The 19,080-nt window shown below is 35.9% G+C and overlaps 1 protein-coding gene across 3 annotated transcripts in view; it reads right to left on the reverse strand.

The window, feature by feature from the left end:
* Positions 1-19,080, reverse strand: part of LOC115443516 (protein GDAP2 homolog) — a 135,354-nt gene that overhangs the window by 7,134 nt on the left and 109,140 nt on the right. For all 3 annotated transcript variants that reach the window (XM_037440707.1, XM_037440708.1, XM_037440706.1), the window contains exon 8: positions 132-285. In XM_037440707.1, the coding sequence (XP_037296604.1) occupies positions 132-285 (154 nt within the window). The remainder of the gene's footprint in view (positions 1-131; positions 286-19,080) is intronic.

Genomic DNA, 19,080 nt, shown 5'->3' on the forward strand with positions numbered 1-19,080 from the left:
TTCCACCCCATTTACTTGCGATCAGGTCACGTTCAAATTTCTACTTATCATAAAACGGAAGAGCATTTTTAGTCATTGGAGAATAGGTTTCTCTGGAAAACATTACCCCATTGTTTGTAAGCATAACGCACCTTGTCAAGATCGATGTCTCCGATGGGGAACCACTTGCCGATGAACACGACGACGGGCCGCCCGAGCCGGTCGACGCCGCTCTGGTACAAGCAGCCGATTCCCGACACCTCGCTCAGGTCCTCGGACTTGGCACGTCGGAGCAGACGCTCGTATCTGGAGACAAATAATGGATTAGTGACGTGGATGTAGGTAGGAAATCGATTTGGAGTAAAGTTGGGGACATTGCTATGATTGAGATTATAGCATTGTATTTGCAATTTGACTGAGATCATTATCTGGAAATCTTTGGGGGCGGCCAATGTTCAGCAGTGGACATCCTGCGGCTGATGATGCTTTGGTATTAATTCGAAATATAGTTCGATTCATAAGAGATGTCCCCTAATCGGTTTTAGTATGGTTATTAGTTAATCAATCCATGATAGATGTAGTAGCAAGAACACAAAAATATTATATTTCCTAAAGAATCTTTTCACAACTATTCTTCAAGAATGTAGTTATTCGGTAAATCGTCACGAATTCATATTTCCATGAACAAACCATCATTATACATTCAGTTTCAAACAAACGAATCTCAAACACGCAATAAAACATTTTGAATACCAAAACATTTTTATTTTTAAAGAAAACTTCGCCAGAATCGTCCTTGGCCTCAAAATGCCAATTGTAACGTCCACAATACATAGAGCTGCATGGTTGTTCTATTTAGCTGTTGTATTGAATGTGAGGCGGCTCTCGATAAATCGGTTATGGGTTGTTATGACGTATTACGCCATCAGAGTAATAAGGCGAACGCAGACTTATCGCCTCAATAACAGATTTGTGTCTTAAATTGGAGTAATTGAGAGATTTTAAGGTTATGTTGCATACATATTTTATATTCGACATTAGCTTTTACTTGCAATAGTTAAACGCATTCTAGGAAAATAAGATTAATAATGACGATACCTATCGTGATTCAGTGGACAGTTATAAAAAATATCACGCATTACGAATCGACATTTTGAATCATCAATGCTGGCTCAATGGTAAGATTATTAGTTCGCTACGACTATGGCTATCAAAACATCGTGAGGAAACCTGCACATCTGAGAAGTTCTCTATAGGAATTTCGAAGGTGTGTGAAGTCTATCAACCCGCACTAGGCCAGCGTGGTGGACTAAGGCCTAATCCCTCTCAGTAGTAGAGGAGGCCCGTGCTCAGCAGTGGGCAAGTATATAATACAGGGCTGATATTATTATGCCTATCAATAATCGCTGATTTCTCCTCTCCCAGTGACCATTCCGAGCCGAGGTTCGTAGCCCGTTAGTAGGTTGCCCTCAGCATGGTCACTTAATTTCCAAGGGTTGCGAGCGCCTAAAGCGCTCACCCAAAAAATCGGTGTGTTTTTATAAGCCTGCTCTTGCCGCTAACAAAGGTAAGGTTATGTTAAAAAAATGCTCCCTTATTTTATTTTATTTATTTATTTAAGGACCTCCAACGAAGGATATACGGCATGTAATAAAAACAATGTCGTAGCATTTTTATAATTAGCAATGTGACGTGTCTCTTCAATTGACCACGGCATGCAAATTTATATATTGGTACAACGGCAAAAATAACAATATTTGTTATTGATATTATTTAGATAATATATATGTAAGTAGAAATTTAAAACAGACAAAAAAGGATAAAATAATAAGAAGAGACAAAAAATAACAACATCTTATGTTATAATATAAATTACTCTTAATCAAAGAACGTTATTTTTCCCTGGAACCTATACAATTCATCAGTTATGATGGTCTGTTTTTGAATACTTTATAAGGCTATATTATACCGGGCGGATAAGTGTGCGTTCCCTCGCTCCGGGCGTCATGTTGCCGTCGACGCAGTTCGCGTAGCGTCAAAATATTTACCGCGCGTTCCGACGCTGCTAGTTTATTATCCACGTGCTATATTTTATGCTGTGTTGTAAAAATATAACAATATTCATCACTTTTAGAGGCTTATAAAACTTTATCAATACGCGAGGTATTTGTTGCGATAATAGTGTTTTTTTTTTTTTTAATAAGAGTAGGGCGTAGTGGCCCTACTGCACCTGATGGTATGTGAAATGGGGTCCAATTGAATGGCGACTAAAGAGAGATGATTATCCTTCGACAGTCGACACAATTATGCCGGCCTTGGAATCATATATAGGTACACATTCTATTCCCGGAACGCGACACACTTACGTGGGCCGCTATAGCGGGTTTTAACACCTTGTGTGTGGTGGTCGCTATCATTTTGCCGGCAATTATATTATTTGTGATTTTATTTGACCGTCACAAACAAATTTTATATGTCTACGAGCTAAATATATTTTCATTTTGTAATATAAAGAGAAGTATATAACTGAAATTGCAGTTATTTGCAAAGCTCAAGATAATTTTAATAATGTTTCCTTTAACCTACAAAACATGTCAGTCATCCATGAACCAAGCGTACCTATTATTTTAAATTTGGAATTGCATAAAACCTCATTACAATGTTTTAAGCATATTACTCACAATTTTTACATAACACACTCATAAAAATACTTAAGTGTGCACACAACGTCCTTTGTTTGATGATATTATTTATTGAGTTAAAAAAAACTAATACAGCGCAATGCGGATCTTTTGTCTTTGTGTTTGTCGAATATGTGACGTCATTTGACATTTATCTATAACATATTGTGTTGAATCAATACGTATATCCTATGAAGAAGACATCTATAGATGATAATTTAATATGCTGAAAATTTACACTTATGAAGAAGCCTTTTTGTAAAATATAGTATGGAAAAGCCATAATAAAAATCTTGAGCGGTCGGAAGTCCATTGCTAAAAATACACCGCCCTAAAGTTTCCCAGCAATTTTATGATGAATATGCAGCATACAATGTTTTTACTATAGCATTAATATAAAAATTATTTATACGTTGGGGTCTAATTGAGAATCGACCTAGTCTATCGGCTATAGCCATTTTTTTAGAAATGACATCGAAAGCGGAAGATCATCAGCATTCTGCCATAGATTTTTATACCTATTTTACCAAGAAACAGAGCGCACTATTTATAGATAATTTCATCCACGAAGACGCGACCCATTACTTTTCCTAATCGATAACAGTATGCGAATGCAGCATGGGAGCACACGCACACTGTGATGGATAGCGTCGCGGAAAGTGCTTGGATCAGTCCCCTTATTCCGCGACATCCAGATACACTCCCGCTTAAAAAGTGGTGGGCGCGTCTTCGTTCATGAAATTACCTATATTTACATACCAGCTTTTGCTCGCATTTCGCCCGCGTAAAGGAGTTTTTCGGGATACATGTCCCGCTATATATATTCCCGAGATAGAAAGTAGCCTATAACCTTCCCAGGGTCTTAAACTATCTACATACCAAATTTCATAAAAATCCGTTCAGTAGATTTTGAGAAAATCGATAACATACAGCCAGAAAAGGGGACTTTGTTTTATATGTATAGATAGATACAGTGAGCTAGTATCGCTCATGTGTAACTACAATTGAAGGTAGACCTGACCCACAATCCTGGCATAATTATATCATGACACGTGTCTATTTGTACAAAACAATTATAGGTCTATGAACAGTAATTGTTTTTATGTTGGTATTCGCTTCACGATGTAGTTGCGGAAGGTCGATTTAAATGTCCCAAGCCAGCCTTACTGAGTCACAGTTTTTTCTCGGCACAGTAAATAGATTATACTGAATCTTAGGCTAAAATGATGTCAAATTACGAAGTTTTACGTCACGAACCGATCGCCAGAATTATTTTATTTTTATTTTATTTTTATAATTATTCGGAAAACTTACAGCTAGATACTACTAAATTAAAAAAAAATAAAAATAAGAAGACCATTTACAAGTTTTCACAAGAGTAAGATATAAAAAGTAGGGGTCGGTTAACCTACATAGGAAAAAAATATAATTAAATTACATATACAAAAAACAATACTGGGGCAAATTAACAACGTCCGATACAAACTATTATGCCAATTTATGACTGTGAATATCCCCTTTTACTGGAGTCGACTTATCGCAATCAATGCCGAAGGAATATAACCCGCCTTCTGCCGGCTGTCCTTTACGCAGAATTTACGTAGAATCTAACATTAAAAAGATCCTGAACACTTCGAGATTAAATACACAAATATTTATACTCAAAGAAATTATAAAGCAATATTTACATCATATATTAAATTACGAAGGCAAAAAGCGTCGCATATTATTGTAGAAATATTTTCAGACATGACCGACTAGCACGGGTACTTCATTACCAAATCGAATGCATTCACCAAAAAAACTGACCACAAGGTTAATTACTAACATGCTACTAGTTTATAACTGTTACACAATATATGACGAAATTGTACTAAATGCGGTCTAAATTGTTATAATGGCCACCTATGATACGAAGTAACAGTACATTTTTAAATATTATTTGTTTGTATAAACCTTAAGACTAAATAAATTGGAAAACTAAGTATAAATGTGATGTTTTTTATACTACTTAATGAATCCGAGTAACTAGCACTGGATAATATTTAGCCCGGATTCCAGAAAATAAATACATTATAAACATATGGAAAAAAAATGCACCAACTCAGAATGGGAATGAGATGATGATGAGAGATGTTAGAAAGGCAATCTAAGCGAGAAATATACCGAAAATGAATTATATACATATTTTGAATCACCTTTTTTTTCTGTATCGTTTGATCTAGATTTTATAGGTCTAGGACAATTTTAATAACATTAGACTATATCTTTATAAAATAAAAAGTTGACTCGTTATGCATTTTAATATTAAATGCAAAACTTTAAAGCACTCTAGTCAAAAATTTACTGATTGTCGCTTAGATATGATTGCCATTCAAGCGTCGTTTTTTATGAAGATGAATTAAGCTAGAAATTGTAGTTTACATAACAGTGTGGCTTTTGTGATGTGTCCCGGGCAGTTTATTGACATCAAGCGACTTTGTGGCTGACACGCGACACGCCCGAGAGATCACTTTAAATAGCGCGCGGCGAAACACACTATCAGTCAAAACTGACAGTCTAGTCGGAACGAATCATCGTACCGATGGAATATAACTGGAAATGCGGGTAGGTACGGATTCTTGATGATTGTTGAGGATAACTGTGGACTTCTTTATTTGACTCCAGATGAGTGTATTATAAATACATGAATAAGCAATGATCGGTTGTAATCTACACTATTATATAAAGCTGAAGAGTTTGTTTATTTAAACGCGTTAATTTCAGGAAATTCTAATCCGATTTTGATTTCCACTAGTAGGAAGCTACATTAATCATGAGTGCTATAAGCTACTTTTAGTTCAGCATTTTCTCGGGATAAATAAAGCGGAACTGTTATTCCGGATCAAATTTATCAAGCGTGCGGAGCAGCGGACAAATGCTTGCTAATAAGTTCCCCTGAGACTGCATAGTTTTGTGTTGGTAAATGTAGTCTGAAATGACAATAAATGTTTTATAAAATTAAGATCAAATAATTTAAACTTCATTTTTCGTCTGATACGATATTCATGTTTCTCACTTTCCACAACAAACGGGTGTAATTAGTATATCAATACATACACATCAGTTTATTACAACAAATATTGTTAAATCAAAACATTCATCAGTTTAGGCTGAACGTGTAATTCGTTTCTATGTTCAGCATTCGTGGGCGGGTATGTAGGGCGGGGGCAGAGTCTGGCGCCGCGGCACCGCGTGACGTCACACCACCCTCGCGCCGGCTCGTAATGACAAATATATTGAGTGACGTCACTACACCATAGAACGGAATGCTCCCAATCACTACACCATACAAATGGGAATGAGACCTTGAGTTTTTATCGTAAATTAAATGAGTGACATTTAAATATTTTAGATTAGACAATTTAAATACTCTACATTTTTTATTTGTTTTGCTTTACATTTGATGGGGGTCGTTTCGCATTTCTAGTTTTTTAAACTGTATTATTTTACTTGCTTTTTCATTTGCCTTATGTTTTAGAACGAAATACATAATATATACAATCATACCATTTGTAATAAAAAAAGATTAACTGGGAAATTACAATGACATTCCACCAATATCCACAATATTATAAAACAAGTCCAATAACTTAAAAAAAAACCTTAGCATCTAACTTTACGAATATATCAAACTAAGGGCTTTTGGGAGATTTGTTCCCAACAAAAGCCAGCAATAACAATTTGTTAACTTCCACCGTATTGTCCATTACAAAGGACGTGACGTACGCGCGTTGATTCCCTAATGTGTCTAGCAACAGTACCCAGCGACCTCTACCCACAGAGGACATCTCGCAAGATTTCATTACATTAGACAGGGGAAGGCTCCCGACATCTATTGGAATTTACTAGCACCGAAATATACGGTTACAAACACTAGTGAAAATTTCGCTTTTCCATATCATCACGACTTTTCTCGGGGGTAAGTAGAGGTGGTATTGGCAGTAGATTTCGCATGTGTGAGAGTTCGGCTACAGGTATCACCGCTATGTCTACTCGGCCGCCAAGCAGCAGTGTGTAGTCATTGTTTTGTTCCGATTTGAAGAACATTGTAGCCAGTGTAACTACTGGACATAATAAGACCTAACATCCCATGTTTCATAATGGCGAGCGCAATGGAATACCAAACAATACTTTGTACTTCAAGGCGTTGGATGGTGTTTTTACTGTTTATGGGCTATCGTATCGCTTACCATCAGACCAACGAAAAATTCATCTCGTCATTCAAAGCAATAAAAAAAGGTGCATTACAGCTATGTTGGCGCAGGAAATAGGTGGTGATTGTTGTGGTGGACAAAGTTGTTATACATATTGATACAATACGTAATATAATTGTACATGTATTTATTAATGAATCATACATCAATCCATTTTGTGTTCCTATAAAAACAACAAACACACGAGCCAACAGCGACATGTTCTTAGCGAAGTAACAACGAAGAAGCCATCAAGGTATAATCAGGGGGTTACACAAGCGGGGCATGTCTTGTCCGTGCGTTGTGTAACAAGCCGGCTCGGACTGGACCCGGCTGGCTAATGAGATCGTGCCTTCAGGTCAAGTTCAATACTGTATGTCACTGTTAGGGCGTTTATACGTCTGTCTTATATACGTTTTGTCTCGCTTCCTCTGGCGTTAAATATCATTTGACATAGAAGACAAAACATTAACTATTAAATCCACTCTACCGGGGACGAATTATGTATCAAATAGCGGAATCTTGCCCCCTCACCCTATGTGAGACACAATGATTACCCATTTTTTGATCATATTAAAAGACCAATGTGATCACTTGGAAAAAAACCCACTCTTAATTCTCGTAGAGACGATCTTGGTCTCGCCGAAACAAGACGAGATCTAGAGTGGCTGTCCACACTCTTGCTCGCGCAGTTGTCCATTCGGTAGTCATACAAGATGGAAGCGTTAGAAACATCTGTTGCTGTAGGATTGTAGTGTGTGTAATAAGTACATAAGACATGTTATGAATTGTATTTAGTCAGTATAATGAGCGCAGTCTAATAAAGAGTCTAAAACAATCAACTTTTTTTTATTGCCTTGAATGACAAGACGAGCTTACCGTTCGCCTCATGGTAATCGATACGACCGCCCATAAACAGTAGAAACACCATCCAACACTTTGAATTACAAACTATTGTTTGGTATTCCACTGCGCTCGCCATGCTGAGATGTTAAGTCTCATTACGTCTTAACATATTCATTCTCAGTATAATGCTTTGTAGCATTTTTAACTTTTTGTTAATACGAGAATAACAAACCCTAAACTACACAACCGGCCTTAGATTCGGTTCCGGAATACTAACATAGGCGACATTTAATGAATATGGTGTCTACACTCTATTTGCCGGCTCTCGTGTAGTTTTGGCAAGACTGTGGAGCAGGCTTTACAGACGTATACAACGTTTATTGGTAAAACAGTTAATAAATGAGCAGGATAATGTCACTCTAATGCACGTTATGATTAGAGATACAATTATGCCGGCGACAATACAATTATGTTCGAAGCGGAATGTTTGTTGGCTGATCCCAACAAGCCACACTCTCTTATAGTAGCAATTTGTAAAAGAATAATATGAGTACTGACGCGCAAAAACTACATTTTCTTGAATCCTACGAAATCCCTTAAAAATCGCGCGTCATCCTTGTACGATTGTGTTTGAATTAGTTGTATATAGACGTTGAAGATCATTTAACACATAATTTCATCGTTTGCCGTTCTTTTTCATGAAGAAAAATATACAGCTCTAGTCTCTATACATAAAATTTAAATTTACAATACTTATCTACAGCACCATAACCGCGCCCATCCAATCAATGCTACTCGTATACCGCCTATCGTGGACTAATGAAATTCAAGCCTTATCATAAAGCCTGCTTCAGGTCTAGACTCTAGACAGCGCGCGTCACAGTCTGGAAACGGCGCCGCCCCCCACGGGGTCAACTTTGTTATAAGGATGTATAAACATTTTATAGGTCTGCCATATTGCGGGTAGGTCGTTAAATATTATATTACACACTTTTAATATCCGTCGTAAAAGTTTGGCTTCTTTATAAATAATTTCTAGTAATTGAATGTTTATAATTTTGTAAATAGGATGATATAGGTGCTCACTGATAGTTTAAACTCACGTCTGTCCTAGGCGCAATGCAGTGGTTCGTAATTCGTAATTTTAAGTTCGTATTTAGTGTTCATAGATAGCTGTGGCTGGCGCTGTCAGGCAAGTGGTTTGCTTGTTATTTCTATCTTACTGAAATAATGTTTAAAAAGCACCGGTAAAAGCGGACGTACGGAGCGACGTAGTCGTGAAATAACGACCAAGCTTTTTAATTAAGATTTTTTTAAATATTTATTTAACTAAAGATTAAAGAAAAAACAGTTTAAAAACTTACTATAAAACCTAATGGTTACTATAACAAAAAAAGTACATTTCCAACATGAGTACAGAAAACACAGCTACAATGACAACAATGGAAATGTCGCAATTAGTGTATTACCACTGTTGGATTGCGGTGAAAAGAAAGTATATTTAGTAGTAATATTTAATAGCACGACATAGTATCACAGTTGGAACATCCAAGAGAAAGATACCAGATTACAAAAAAAAAAATCTATGAATGACAGTGTTGCCAATACATTAAACCTTAGTAGTTGTAATTGTTTATTCCAATATACTAACAAAAACAAAACCGCGATCACTCGCATCAATTAGCGTCATGAAACGTTGGAACTACACGTAAACGTAATTTATTAGCATCGGTCGATGAACCGCCAGTATATTTATAGACACAATGGTATTAGTCATGACCAAAAGGTGCAACATATGCATATGGTTTTTAATAAGATAAGTAAGCATGTCGGTTTTTTTATGAGTCGCACAGGTCACTTGCTTACATGATCCGTAAACACTTATATGACTAAAGTACTGCTAAGTAAGCTTCGCATCGTCAAGACAATTTCCAGTAACTGATAATAAGCATAAAAAAACCATTGGAATAAGATAACCTAACGATAAGCCAATTGCTAGGATAACTCATGACCACGGATAATGTTATGTTTACGCTCGTAAAAAGGTGTGTTGTCTATGGATCCCGTGCTTGCACTGCTGATTGAAGGGCTAAACCTTTATGCAAATAGTTATACTGGCATTGAACTAAATAGATGTTTGCTTGCTGCCTCGTACCAGTTTAAAAATACATGATAAATGTTAATAAAGCGATGTAGTCCATAGTTTAGATATAGGTTCTATTGTACCTTAAAGTTCGAGTTCTTTGCGACTGTTTGCATAAATAGATAATAATTAATATCACTTGCCACCAAGCGATCGATTTACCGCCTTTTTAATAAACTATTCCAATCGCTTTTTTCGATCTAATTCAAAAATCGACCAATCAGAACAAAGGTTTTTTTGACATGTTTACAAATGAGTTATTTTGATTGGTTCATTCTCGGAATCGGATTGATGATTAAGTTTGGAATAGTTTATTAAAAACGGCTTCTAGTCTTCATAATCCTTTGTAAAGACCAAACACACCAGCACTTAGTCGTCATAAGACCTAATGACTGCTAAGATCTGGTGTGTTCGGCCCCAAGGGACTCACTTTTATCCAGTAGCCATTATTGAAACCGTGCCGTGTTCGCTGCTCTCAAAGCTTTTGTATCGATTTTGCATCAAACGCCAATTTCGATGCCGTTTTATGTGAATATTGCTTGTGTTCAGACGGACGCTAATAATATTCGTAGGAAGAGCGCAGTCTCCCATCGCCATTTTAAAAGCTATAGATTTTTAGCTGTATTGAATAGTTTGCAATGATTGTATTAGTATGGATTCGTAAAGCGGAGGATGAAATGGGAAACGTAGATCCGAATGAATAGGGCACATGGGAGAATAAACGATGAACTCATTCATTATTGGAAAAGTAAAGAGATTTCATTGAATCTTAAAATGGCATTAGAGAATACATATACAAAAGAGCATTACTAAAGTGATTGGTGGTGAATCTACTGGCATTGCTGGCAAAAAAGAACTACGGGTCATTCGGAAATAGAAAATCACACAAACTTTAATCGCTTTGACAATCGAATACAGACACACGGCTCACAGCCAAATATAGTACCAACAGACAAACGAACGAACGAAAATATACTCCTTAAAACACAACGCAATACTTTTACAGCGCCCTGTAAACCGAGTATCGAGACACAAGTAAATATTGACAAAATACATCAAAGGATAATAATAGTAACAAAAACACACGAAGTAAAACTTCGCAGCACGCAGATGGTGGTTTATAAATACAACATATTTCTGTAGTGTCAAAGCTCTACCATAATTCGGGATCCTGGAGATTATACTAATGTTCAATGGCATTAATAATTGCATTAAGTGATACGAATTATCGCGATAATCTTACAGCAAAAATAGGTATTTTATAAAAAAAAGGTCATGCCTTTATTCTCGAGATTCGAATCGGGACCTCACAGAGCCGTATTGTACCGCGCACGCAATACAACGAAGCCACCAAAAGTGTCGTTTCATATTTGAAATTTGATCTATTACTATATTGTTACGATTCAATTATTAGAATAAGGGGCTGTGGCCATTACTGAGGAACTAATCCAATAATTTTACATGTAACGATAAAAAAGCTATGTTTTATTTACCTGACTAGATGCTAGTTATTTTAAAGTTAACAAATGCTTTGAAACTACTGCTCATGATAAACAACCAGTCGAACCGACGGATAGTTTCAACGCAATAGCCGTTTCGATCTCTGACGACGTGGGCGTGGTATTTTTGGCAAATGGACGATCAATGTTGAAGAGAGCTTCAATACAATCGATTCAGTAAAAAGTCTGGGTACTTTACTGATTAGAATGTTGATGGCTGCACCGTTTATTTTTGGGAAGTGGGATTGATTTATTTTCGAATGTGCGAACGACGGCCATCCACTCTGGCGGTAGTTGTTTTGTCTATTCTGTCTTACTACTTGCTGTCCTTCACACTTATTAATTCGTCGTATATTATGTATTACTCTTTGTTTTTGCTAATAACACTTAAAAATCCTTGTAACTGCAAAGTAATGAATATTCACTATGATAACAATTAAAACAACGAAGTTCTCGTATTATAAACATCTAAAACACTAGAACAATCTTCGATATCTTCTATGCCTTTAAATTAAGACAGTTCAGCTGTAAACTTCCATAAATCAGCACGAAAACCTATTTCAAGAATTGTTTCTATTTCCAGTTGCTTACACTTACTTTTCCTCTGGCGTTTCCTCCACGGGCGGCTGCGGCGCATGCGTCGCCAAGTCCGGCAGCTCCACTGCCATCGTCTCCATCGCCATCTTTATCACTTATAATCACTGGGTCTTTATGATCCGGCACATCTATTTCCACTTGGCAACACTTGTACACAACTTCGATATCGTTTGACTACGAGATCTAAATTAGAAGGCAATTTAATGTTAAAACTCCCATCGAAGGTAATGATCGGTCTAATTACTGCATTTTATTAACCAGTTATAGGAAAGCCTGGTGCCTAGACGTATGTAGGAATTTTATGCTAACCTATATAGGTATTAACGATTGCTACTGATTTATAATTAGGATCGATGTATGTTCGCTCGAATGAAGATATACTCTATTTCTTCTAAATGTAGATGCCCTTCATCTATCACAAAACCGGAATCTTGAATGAGAGGCAGTCGTAAACACCGCTGAATAGCTTGTAGTGTTGATGCCCAATCTATTTATATGAAAGGTCTGGATCAAATAATATTTACACGAGCCTCCATTGAAGAAACTTTATTTCGGCTATCGTAAACATTAACGGTTAATTTACGTTTCATCGGCCAGTTATCGGATGTAACAGAATTGGATGCTGAATATTTTAGTACTTTGTAAACACGTGTTGCGGATTTCGTGTACGTGAACTCCGTGATTCTAAGCTTCCAGGAAGAACTGAGAAACATGGTCGTTTCCTTACCGAAAAACATTCTAAATAAGCACAATTCTATATTTAAATTGTCGGTTGAAAATTTCTGTAGGAAGAAAAGGAAAAGCAAAATAATAAATAATTATTTATTATTTATAAATAATTTTTAAGAAAACACATTAGTTGTTACAGTAAAGAAGAAACATTTTGTACGACCCTCAAAAGAAAGAATTCTAGCGAAATACTATAAATATAATGTTTGCTTATCTGAATTTAACTACACAGCTTCCGTGTGCGCAAGGCACTCACGAGAAGTACGTTCATTCATAAACATTACACTAACATTTGGTCCGTAACCAACAGATTTATTACTTCGTTAGAGTGTAATGGTACCGGGAAAAATACATTCAAGAGGGAGTGAAGAGCGAATTATAAAAACCCTGACTATTTAATGTTTCAATGAATAAAAAATCAAAATTGTGCTATTGTATACCTTTTTTCAAACTCGATTTAGAATCTTGCGATTCACACATAGTTTTTTTGCGACAGGCTCTACGCTATAGCGGTCTGGAGACTGAAATCTGTTAAGCATATAGAAAACCTTATTGTGTCAAGCATGTAACTATCAATTAACTGACTTAGATGAAGTCATCCAATGAATAAACAAACTCATCTCTTCATATCTAGGCCGCAATACCTCAATTATCACAATTAAAACCTGAACCCCTAGATCATCAGGCTACTGAGCAATTAACTGGCAATCATCTGATGGTCAACAGATGGTATGATACGATTGTATGGGAACCGGTACACGCGCCGTCACCTTGAAGCGCGGCGGATGCGATTATTAACGTCATTGTAACTTTTGATACATCATCACCACTATTATCTATGTTTCCTCGTTCCTCTTTCCATGCAGTTACAATTTAATCACTTATTGGCTAATATTGTCGCAACGGTGCTATATACTGATCAAACAAGAGGCTTTGTCGATGGAAATGTTGATGTATTAAATGATTCCAAATTCCTTTGTTAGTGTTACTGAATGACTTCCAGAAAAAACAATGATGTGATAAACTGGAATCATATTGAAATAGTCCATGTACTATTAAAGCTGATAACCAATAGGCAGAATTACTCCAAGAGTAACATAGGCAACAAAACAGTTTCATTGATAATGTTGGCAACATATGCCAAGCGTTGCATTGATAACAGGTAACAGCTAAGGTTGCGTGATAAAACTGACATTCATTGCCATCTTTAATGATTACCTAACTTCACATCGAATGCAAATTGCCGACATTATGAAAGCAATGAATCACACAGTTTGACGGAGAAATGCAGATAAACGGAGGTGTTTGCGTCACCGCTGACTCACAGATGCCAAGGTCTAAAAAGGCGAAGCGTTAATGCTACCGTATAAACAAGCAATACATTCTCTTTCTAGGACATTCTACTGCACAATATGCAATTCGTTGTCGTAGAGGCTGCGACATTTGACGTAAATGAGGGAGGGATAATTAAAAACGATTGTGTCAACATAAACTTTAAATTAATGAAAATATTGGTGATTGTTGGCATACTGCCAAATTATGTGATAAAAACGTCCTCAGTTGTGTAATTAAAATTCAGCATACGTATTGAATATTGATCTAATAGTAAGTTTTTTTTGAGTTAATGGATGATAATATATTTCGAATACAAAATTGAGGATTTCCGTACATGATAAAAACGCGTCGACACAACACGAGTTTGCGTAACAGTCTTCATGCAAAATAGACATTAATACGATCATAGCAATTTGTAAAATGGCGTCAAATAATGGAACATTTTCAAAATAATCACTTTAACCGCCACTACTAATAACTCGACCGCAGCCACGCGCAACCACTAGTAAATATTAATGACACTAATTACGAACATTACAAAATGGTTTTGCAATTTGATTACGTCTAGTAACATTCACTTTCACACATTCTGGTGAAATTACGTTTAAAATAATTACGAATCCAGCGTTATATCCAGATTATGCAAATGCTAATGACTCTTCGAGGTTAAAAATGGATGTCGTTAAAGAACGTGTTGGAGCCAACGATTTTACTTACCAAGATGGTAAGTAAATACGTTCTAGTTAATTAATCATTCCTTATGGCTGTACTAAGAAGTAAATATCAGGATCTAAAGAGGTCGATGGGTCCCCATTTGAACTAAATATGTCTTAAACAATAAAATATTTTTCTACACCACTTAAGTATATTTGTAGGGTCAGCTTGTGCATATTAGTTTTAAACCATCAACGTTATATCTAGCGGCGAGAGTAATTATCTCACGTCAACTGTCAATCTGGACTCTATTCAGATTATCCAGTAGGGTCATTTTATCTTGTCCGTATAAAAAAAAAGGCATTGTTTTAGGACCAATCCAAGCGACCTACATGGCCGTGTTAGCAAGCCTCGTTGCCTGCGCGATGCGCGTGAACGGTGCACGCTACGATGAATTTGCACACCGCCTCCCCTCTAGTATTACACGATGTAATTCCATTATTTATATACACCAGGATTTAGGTCAGGAATATTTAGACCGGATTATATGAGATATTTCGCGTGATGGAATTGGTAAATCTGAGAATTCAAATCAATAATACTGAAGTGGATTTAAATATTAGACTTGAGTTATCAGAGGTATGTAGTGGATGTTATTTCATCATCATAAAGATATATCATAAATAATATGTACATTATAGATCATAGCATTTAACAAGATTTCTAAAAAAATCGGAGAATCCCCATATGTCAACTTCGATTTTCCTATACAAACAACAAGAATGTGCTTCTTGTCCAGAATTTTCTCTCCAGGATAATGATAACAAGAAGACCTTGTCTTGTGAAAGACATCATCAGTAACTTGATCGTGAATTCTTTAACCGCAGGTTGTGGGCGCAACTAGTCTATTGTTTGCTAATATAATACGATGTACGCCGTTGCGGTACGTGTGGTTTACGTTGTATGTTTAAATGTCTACGAGTGATAATTATTCAGTTGGATCCTAATTGGTACTAATTAGTAATGTAATTTTCCTAATAATCGACAATTGGGACTAATCTATAACATTGATGCTTTCAACTTGATGTGCGTTTAGTGTTGTGTGTCTGACTGACTACATTCTTTCTTGAATCTTGGCATCCTTCATCAAAATAATCCAAGTAATGCTTACATTCTGCTGTATTATTGTAATGTAATAACTTATAAAGAAGGGAGACATACCAGTAGTGTCTAGTGTCTACCCAGACGAACTTTGTATTTGACTGACCAACGACAAATTAAAATTCTCTTGCAACATTATTAAATAGACGACATTTAGAAGTCTATAAATTAAAATATATATTTAATAAATACTGACTGAATCAAGCAAGGACAGAATATCCAGCAAGTTCTATGCATAATACATCAAAGAAAATATTTCCATTAGCTATTGATTAAACAGTGGACCAGTTTCAATACTACGACTGTATTTTAACATGACCGACGATATTTCGTGATGATTGTTTTAAAAATAAAATCCCACGTCAGGGTGGGTAACGAGGCACTTGTCCCGATCTGCGTAACGAGCATCCACGAGTGGGACTGCATTGAGTATTGGTGCTGCTTTTTGAAATATATTTGCGTTACGTAATATATTATTGTTTAATATTATCTATATAATATATAAAAATGAATCCCTATTTCCCTTGATCACGCCATCACGCGTGAACGGCTGGACCGATTTTACTATTTTTTTATTGTGTTTGTTATTGTAAAGAGAAGGTTCTTATGAAAGAAAAAAGTAAGGGAATTGAGCGGAACGTTAGAAATTTTAAGAAAACTTAATTTCAGCTATTGACAGAATGCACGCTGCAAATTTATAGTTGAAAGGACATTGTCTGTCGGGTCAGCTAGTTTCTTATAAATTATATTGAGTCCATCAGTAAGGCTTCTTTACTGCACCTCATGTTAAGCGAAGTTAAGCCTAAAGAAAGAACATCGAAATATGGATATTGAATTAAAAACATATACTGTAAATAGAAAGAAATAAAAAAAAGTCTACAAAAAATTATTTAAAAACTTTATATTACTGTTACCTAAGTGGCTACTGCTGAAATATGAAAATCATAATTATATGTTAATATTTCAGAACGGCACCATTAGTTTATCAAACTTGGTATAACTGCGGAAGCTGATAACAGATTTATCACTCGCAGGTCAAAAGATAACAGACAAAATGTAATGTACACTGCACACTATCTCGATGCAAACTGAATTTTGATAACGGTTGATGAATACTGATCATTTAAGGTTGGTATAAACTGACTACTTAGGCTTAAGTCCAAAGGCTTTAGGCTGTAAAAGGCTTTAACAAAATAAAAAGGCATTTTCTTTTTCTTCCAAAAAATACTTTAAGACTAGCTTAATATTCTTTACCATACTGACACAGGCGAGAGATCTAAAGTTTTATATATTGACTTTTTTGTGATTTATCCCAATGATATTAACATAAATCATAAAAACCCACAGATAATATACTGTAGAGACAATGACCCTCGGATATTCGTGATGCGGTGGTAAAAGATGCTCCCAAAAAGCAACTGCGCATTTTTCTAAATTTAGAGCATCCTTGACGTTGTTTTTATAAATAGTTTAGTTACATACGAAACTCAAACTCGTTCGGAACGACGAACTTTAATATATTATTTAAATTGAAATGAGGGGAAATTACCTGAGGAGAGGATATTTGCTATGATTAATATCTTACTGCCATTTGTAAGTATATTCAAAAGGATAAATTAAAAAATACACACACTTTTTATCCTCGAAAGGGTAGAAAGAGGCGCAACTGGTGTGTACATTCCGCCGTGTGTATTCCGTCCCATGATGTAATAGGGAATTAGCCTATATCGGCCCCAAATTATAGATTTTGATATTTGCCCGACCCGGGGATCGAACCCGAGACTTCAGCATTGCAGTATGCAGCTCAACTACGCCACCGAGGCAGTCAACAATCAATTTAAAAACACACACAAAAAGGTATTGCGCTTTTAATTTTCTCTGATGTGTTCATATTCTTATGATATTTGGAGTCTTGATTAACAAAACTTTGTTTTGGCATAATAACTCTTGGTTGTTCTCGTTTATTATATGAAAATATAGATTCCAATAATTCAATACTTCGCCTAGTTACTCGTCAAGTCATTAGAGTGCTTTTAACATATTTGCCTATAATTACCGTAATCATTCCTAGAATCTTTTGGACAGTTCACGAAGGTCACATTTAATAGATTTTTTATGACATCGTAATTCGTTAGTTTTTCTACCGTGTTTTGATTAGCTTTATAGTTTTTCATGCTTCTGGTGTTTATTTTGATTTCCCACGCGTAGATTATTAAAATATCTAGAATAATATTTACATTTTTAGATCAACAGGGAATGCATTAATGCTTTGGGGCGAAATTTTTTTTTAATTTATACGAATACAAGGTAACAGGACTTGTTCATTTGCTTGTTTTAACGCTTTTATCTTTCGTACTCCTAATTTGACTGGTGGTAGGTCTCTCATATGTGAGAGTCCGCCTAGGTAGGTACCACTGCAATGTCTATTTTGGCCGCCAAGCAGCAGTGAGTAATCACTGTTGTGTTCCGGTTTGAAGAACATTGTAACCAGTAAACTACTGGACCTAATGAGACTTAACATATGTCTCAGGATGGCGAGCATAGTGGAAAGCTAAACAATACTTTGTAATCCAAGGTGTTGGACGGTATTTCTACTGTTATGGGCGGTCGTATCGCTTACAATCAGGCGAACGGCAACGTCGTATCGTCATTCAAGACAATCAAAAAAAGATAAACATTATTCTAAAATATTTAACTAATAGAAAGATCTACATTAAGCCTGTCTAACAGACTAACGCATTTGAAGCCGGCAGAGAAACTAAACTATGATTATTAACATTTTAGACATTACGTAAAGACATAATAACCTAGATAAAGTATTTAACATTTTGTATAAAGAAAAGCATGAAGCCTGAGATACGGCTGAAGTTATTTTAGAGTTTTATGTTAATTACAGTGCAGGGGAACGCAAATGTAGGGCAAGAGAGTTGAATATCTCTACAGTTGCGATAATTATGCTGGTCTGCTTAATTGCTTCATCACGCTTTAACGTTGTAAGGAATTTGTGACCCAGTAGATTGTACTGTGGGGAGCTATAAACTAATGACAGGTGTTTACCCGTAAAACGAAATGTAGGCATAATTTAAACAATTTTTAATAGTTTTAATGATTGTAGGCCTTGATGTTTACGAATTATCCAAAAAAGGTGAATTTCTAAAACCTATTCTCCTAAACATTTTCAAAAATTGATAATTTATGGAAATCTTTACTCCATAAGAACG

Source organism: Manduca sexta, chromosome 20 (genome assembly GCF_014839805.1).
Source record: "Manduca sexta isolate Smith_Timp_Sample1 chromosome 20, JHU_Msex_v1.0, whole genome shotgun sequence".
In the NCBI taxonomy this organism is placed as follows: domain Eukaryota; kingdom Metazoa; phylum Arthropoda; class Insecta; order Lepidoptera; family Sphingidae; genus Manduca; species Manduca sexta.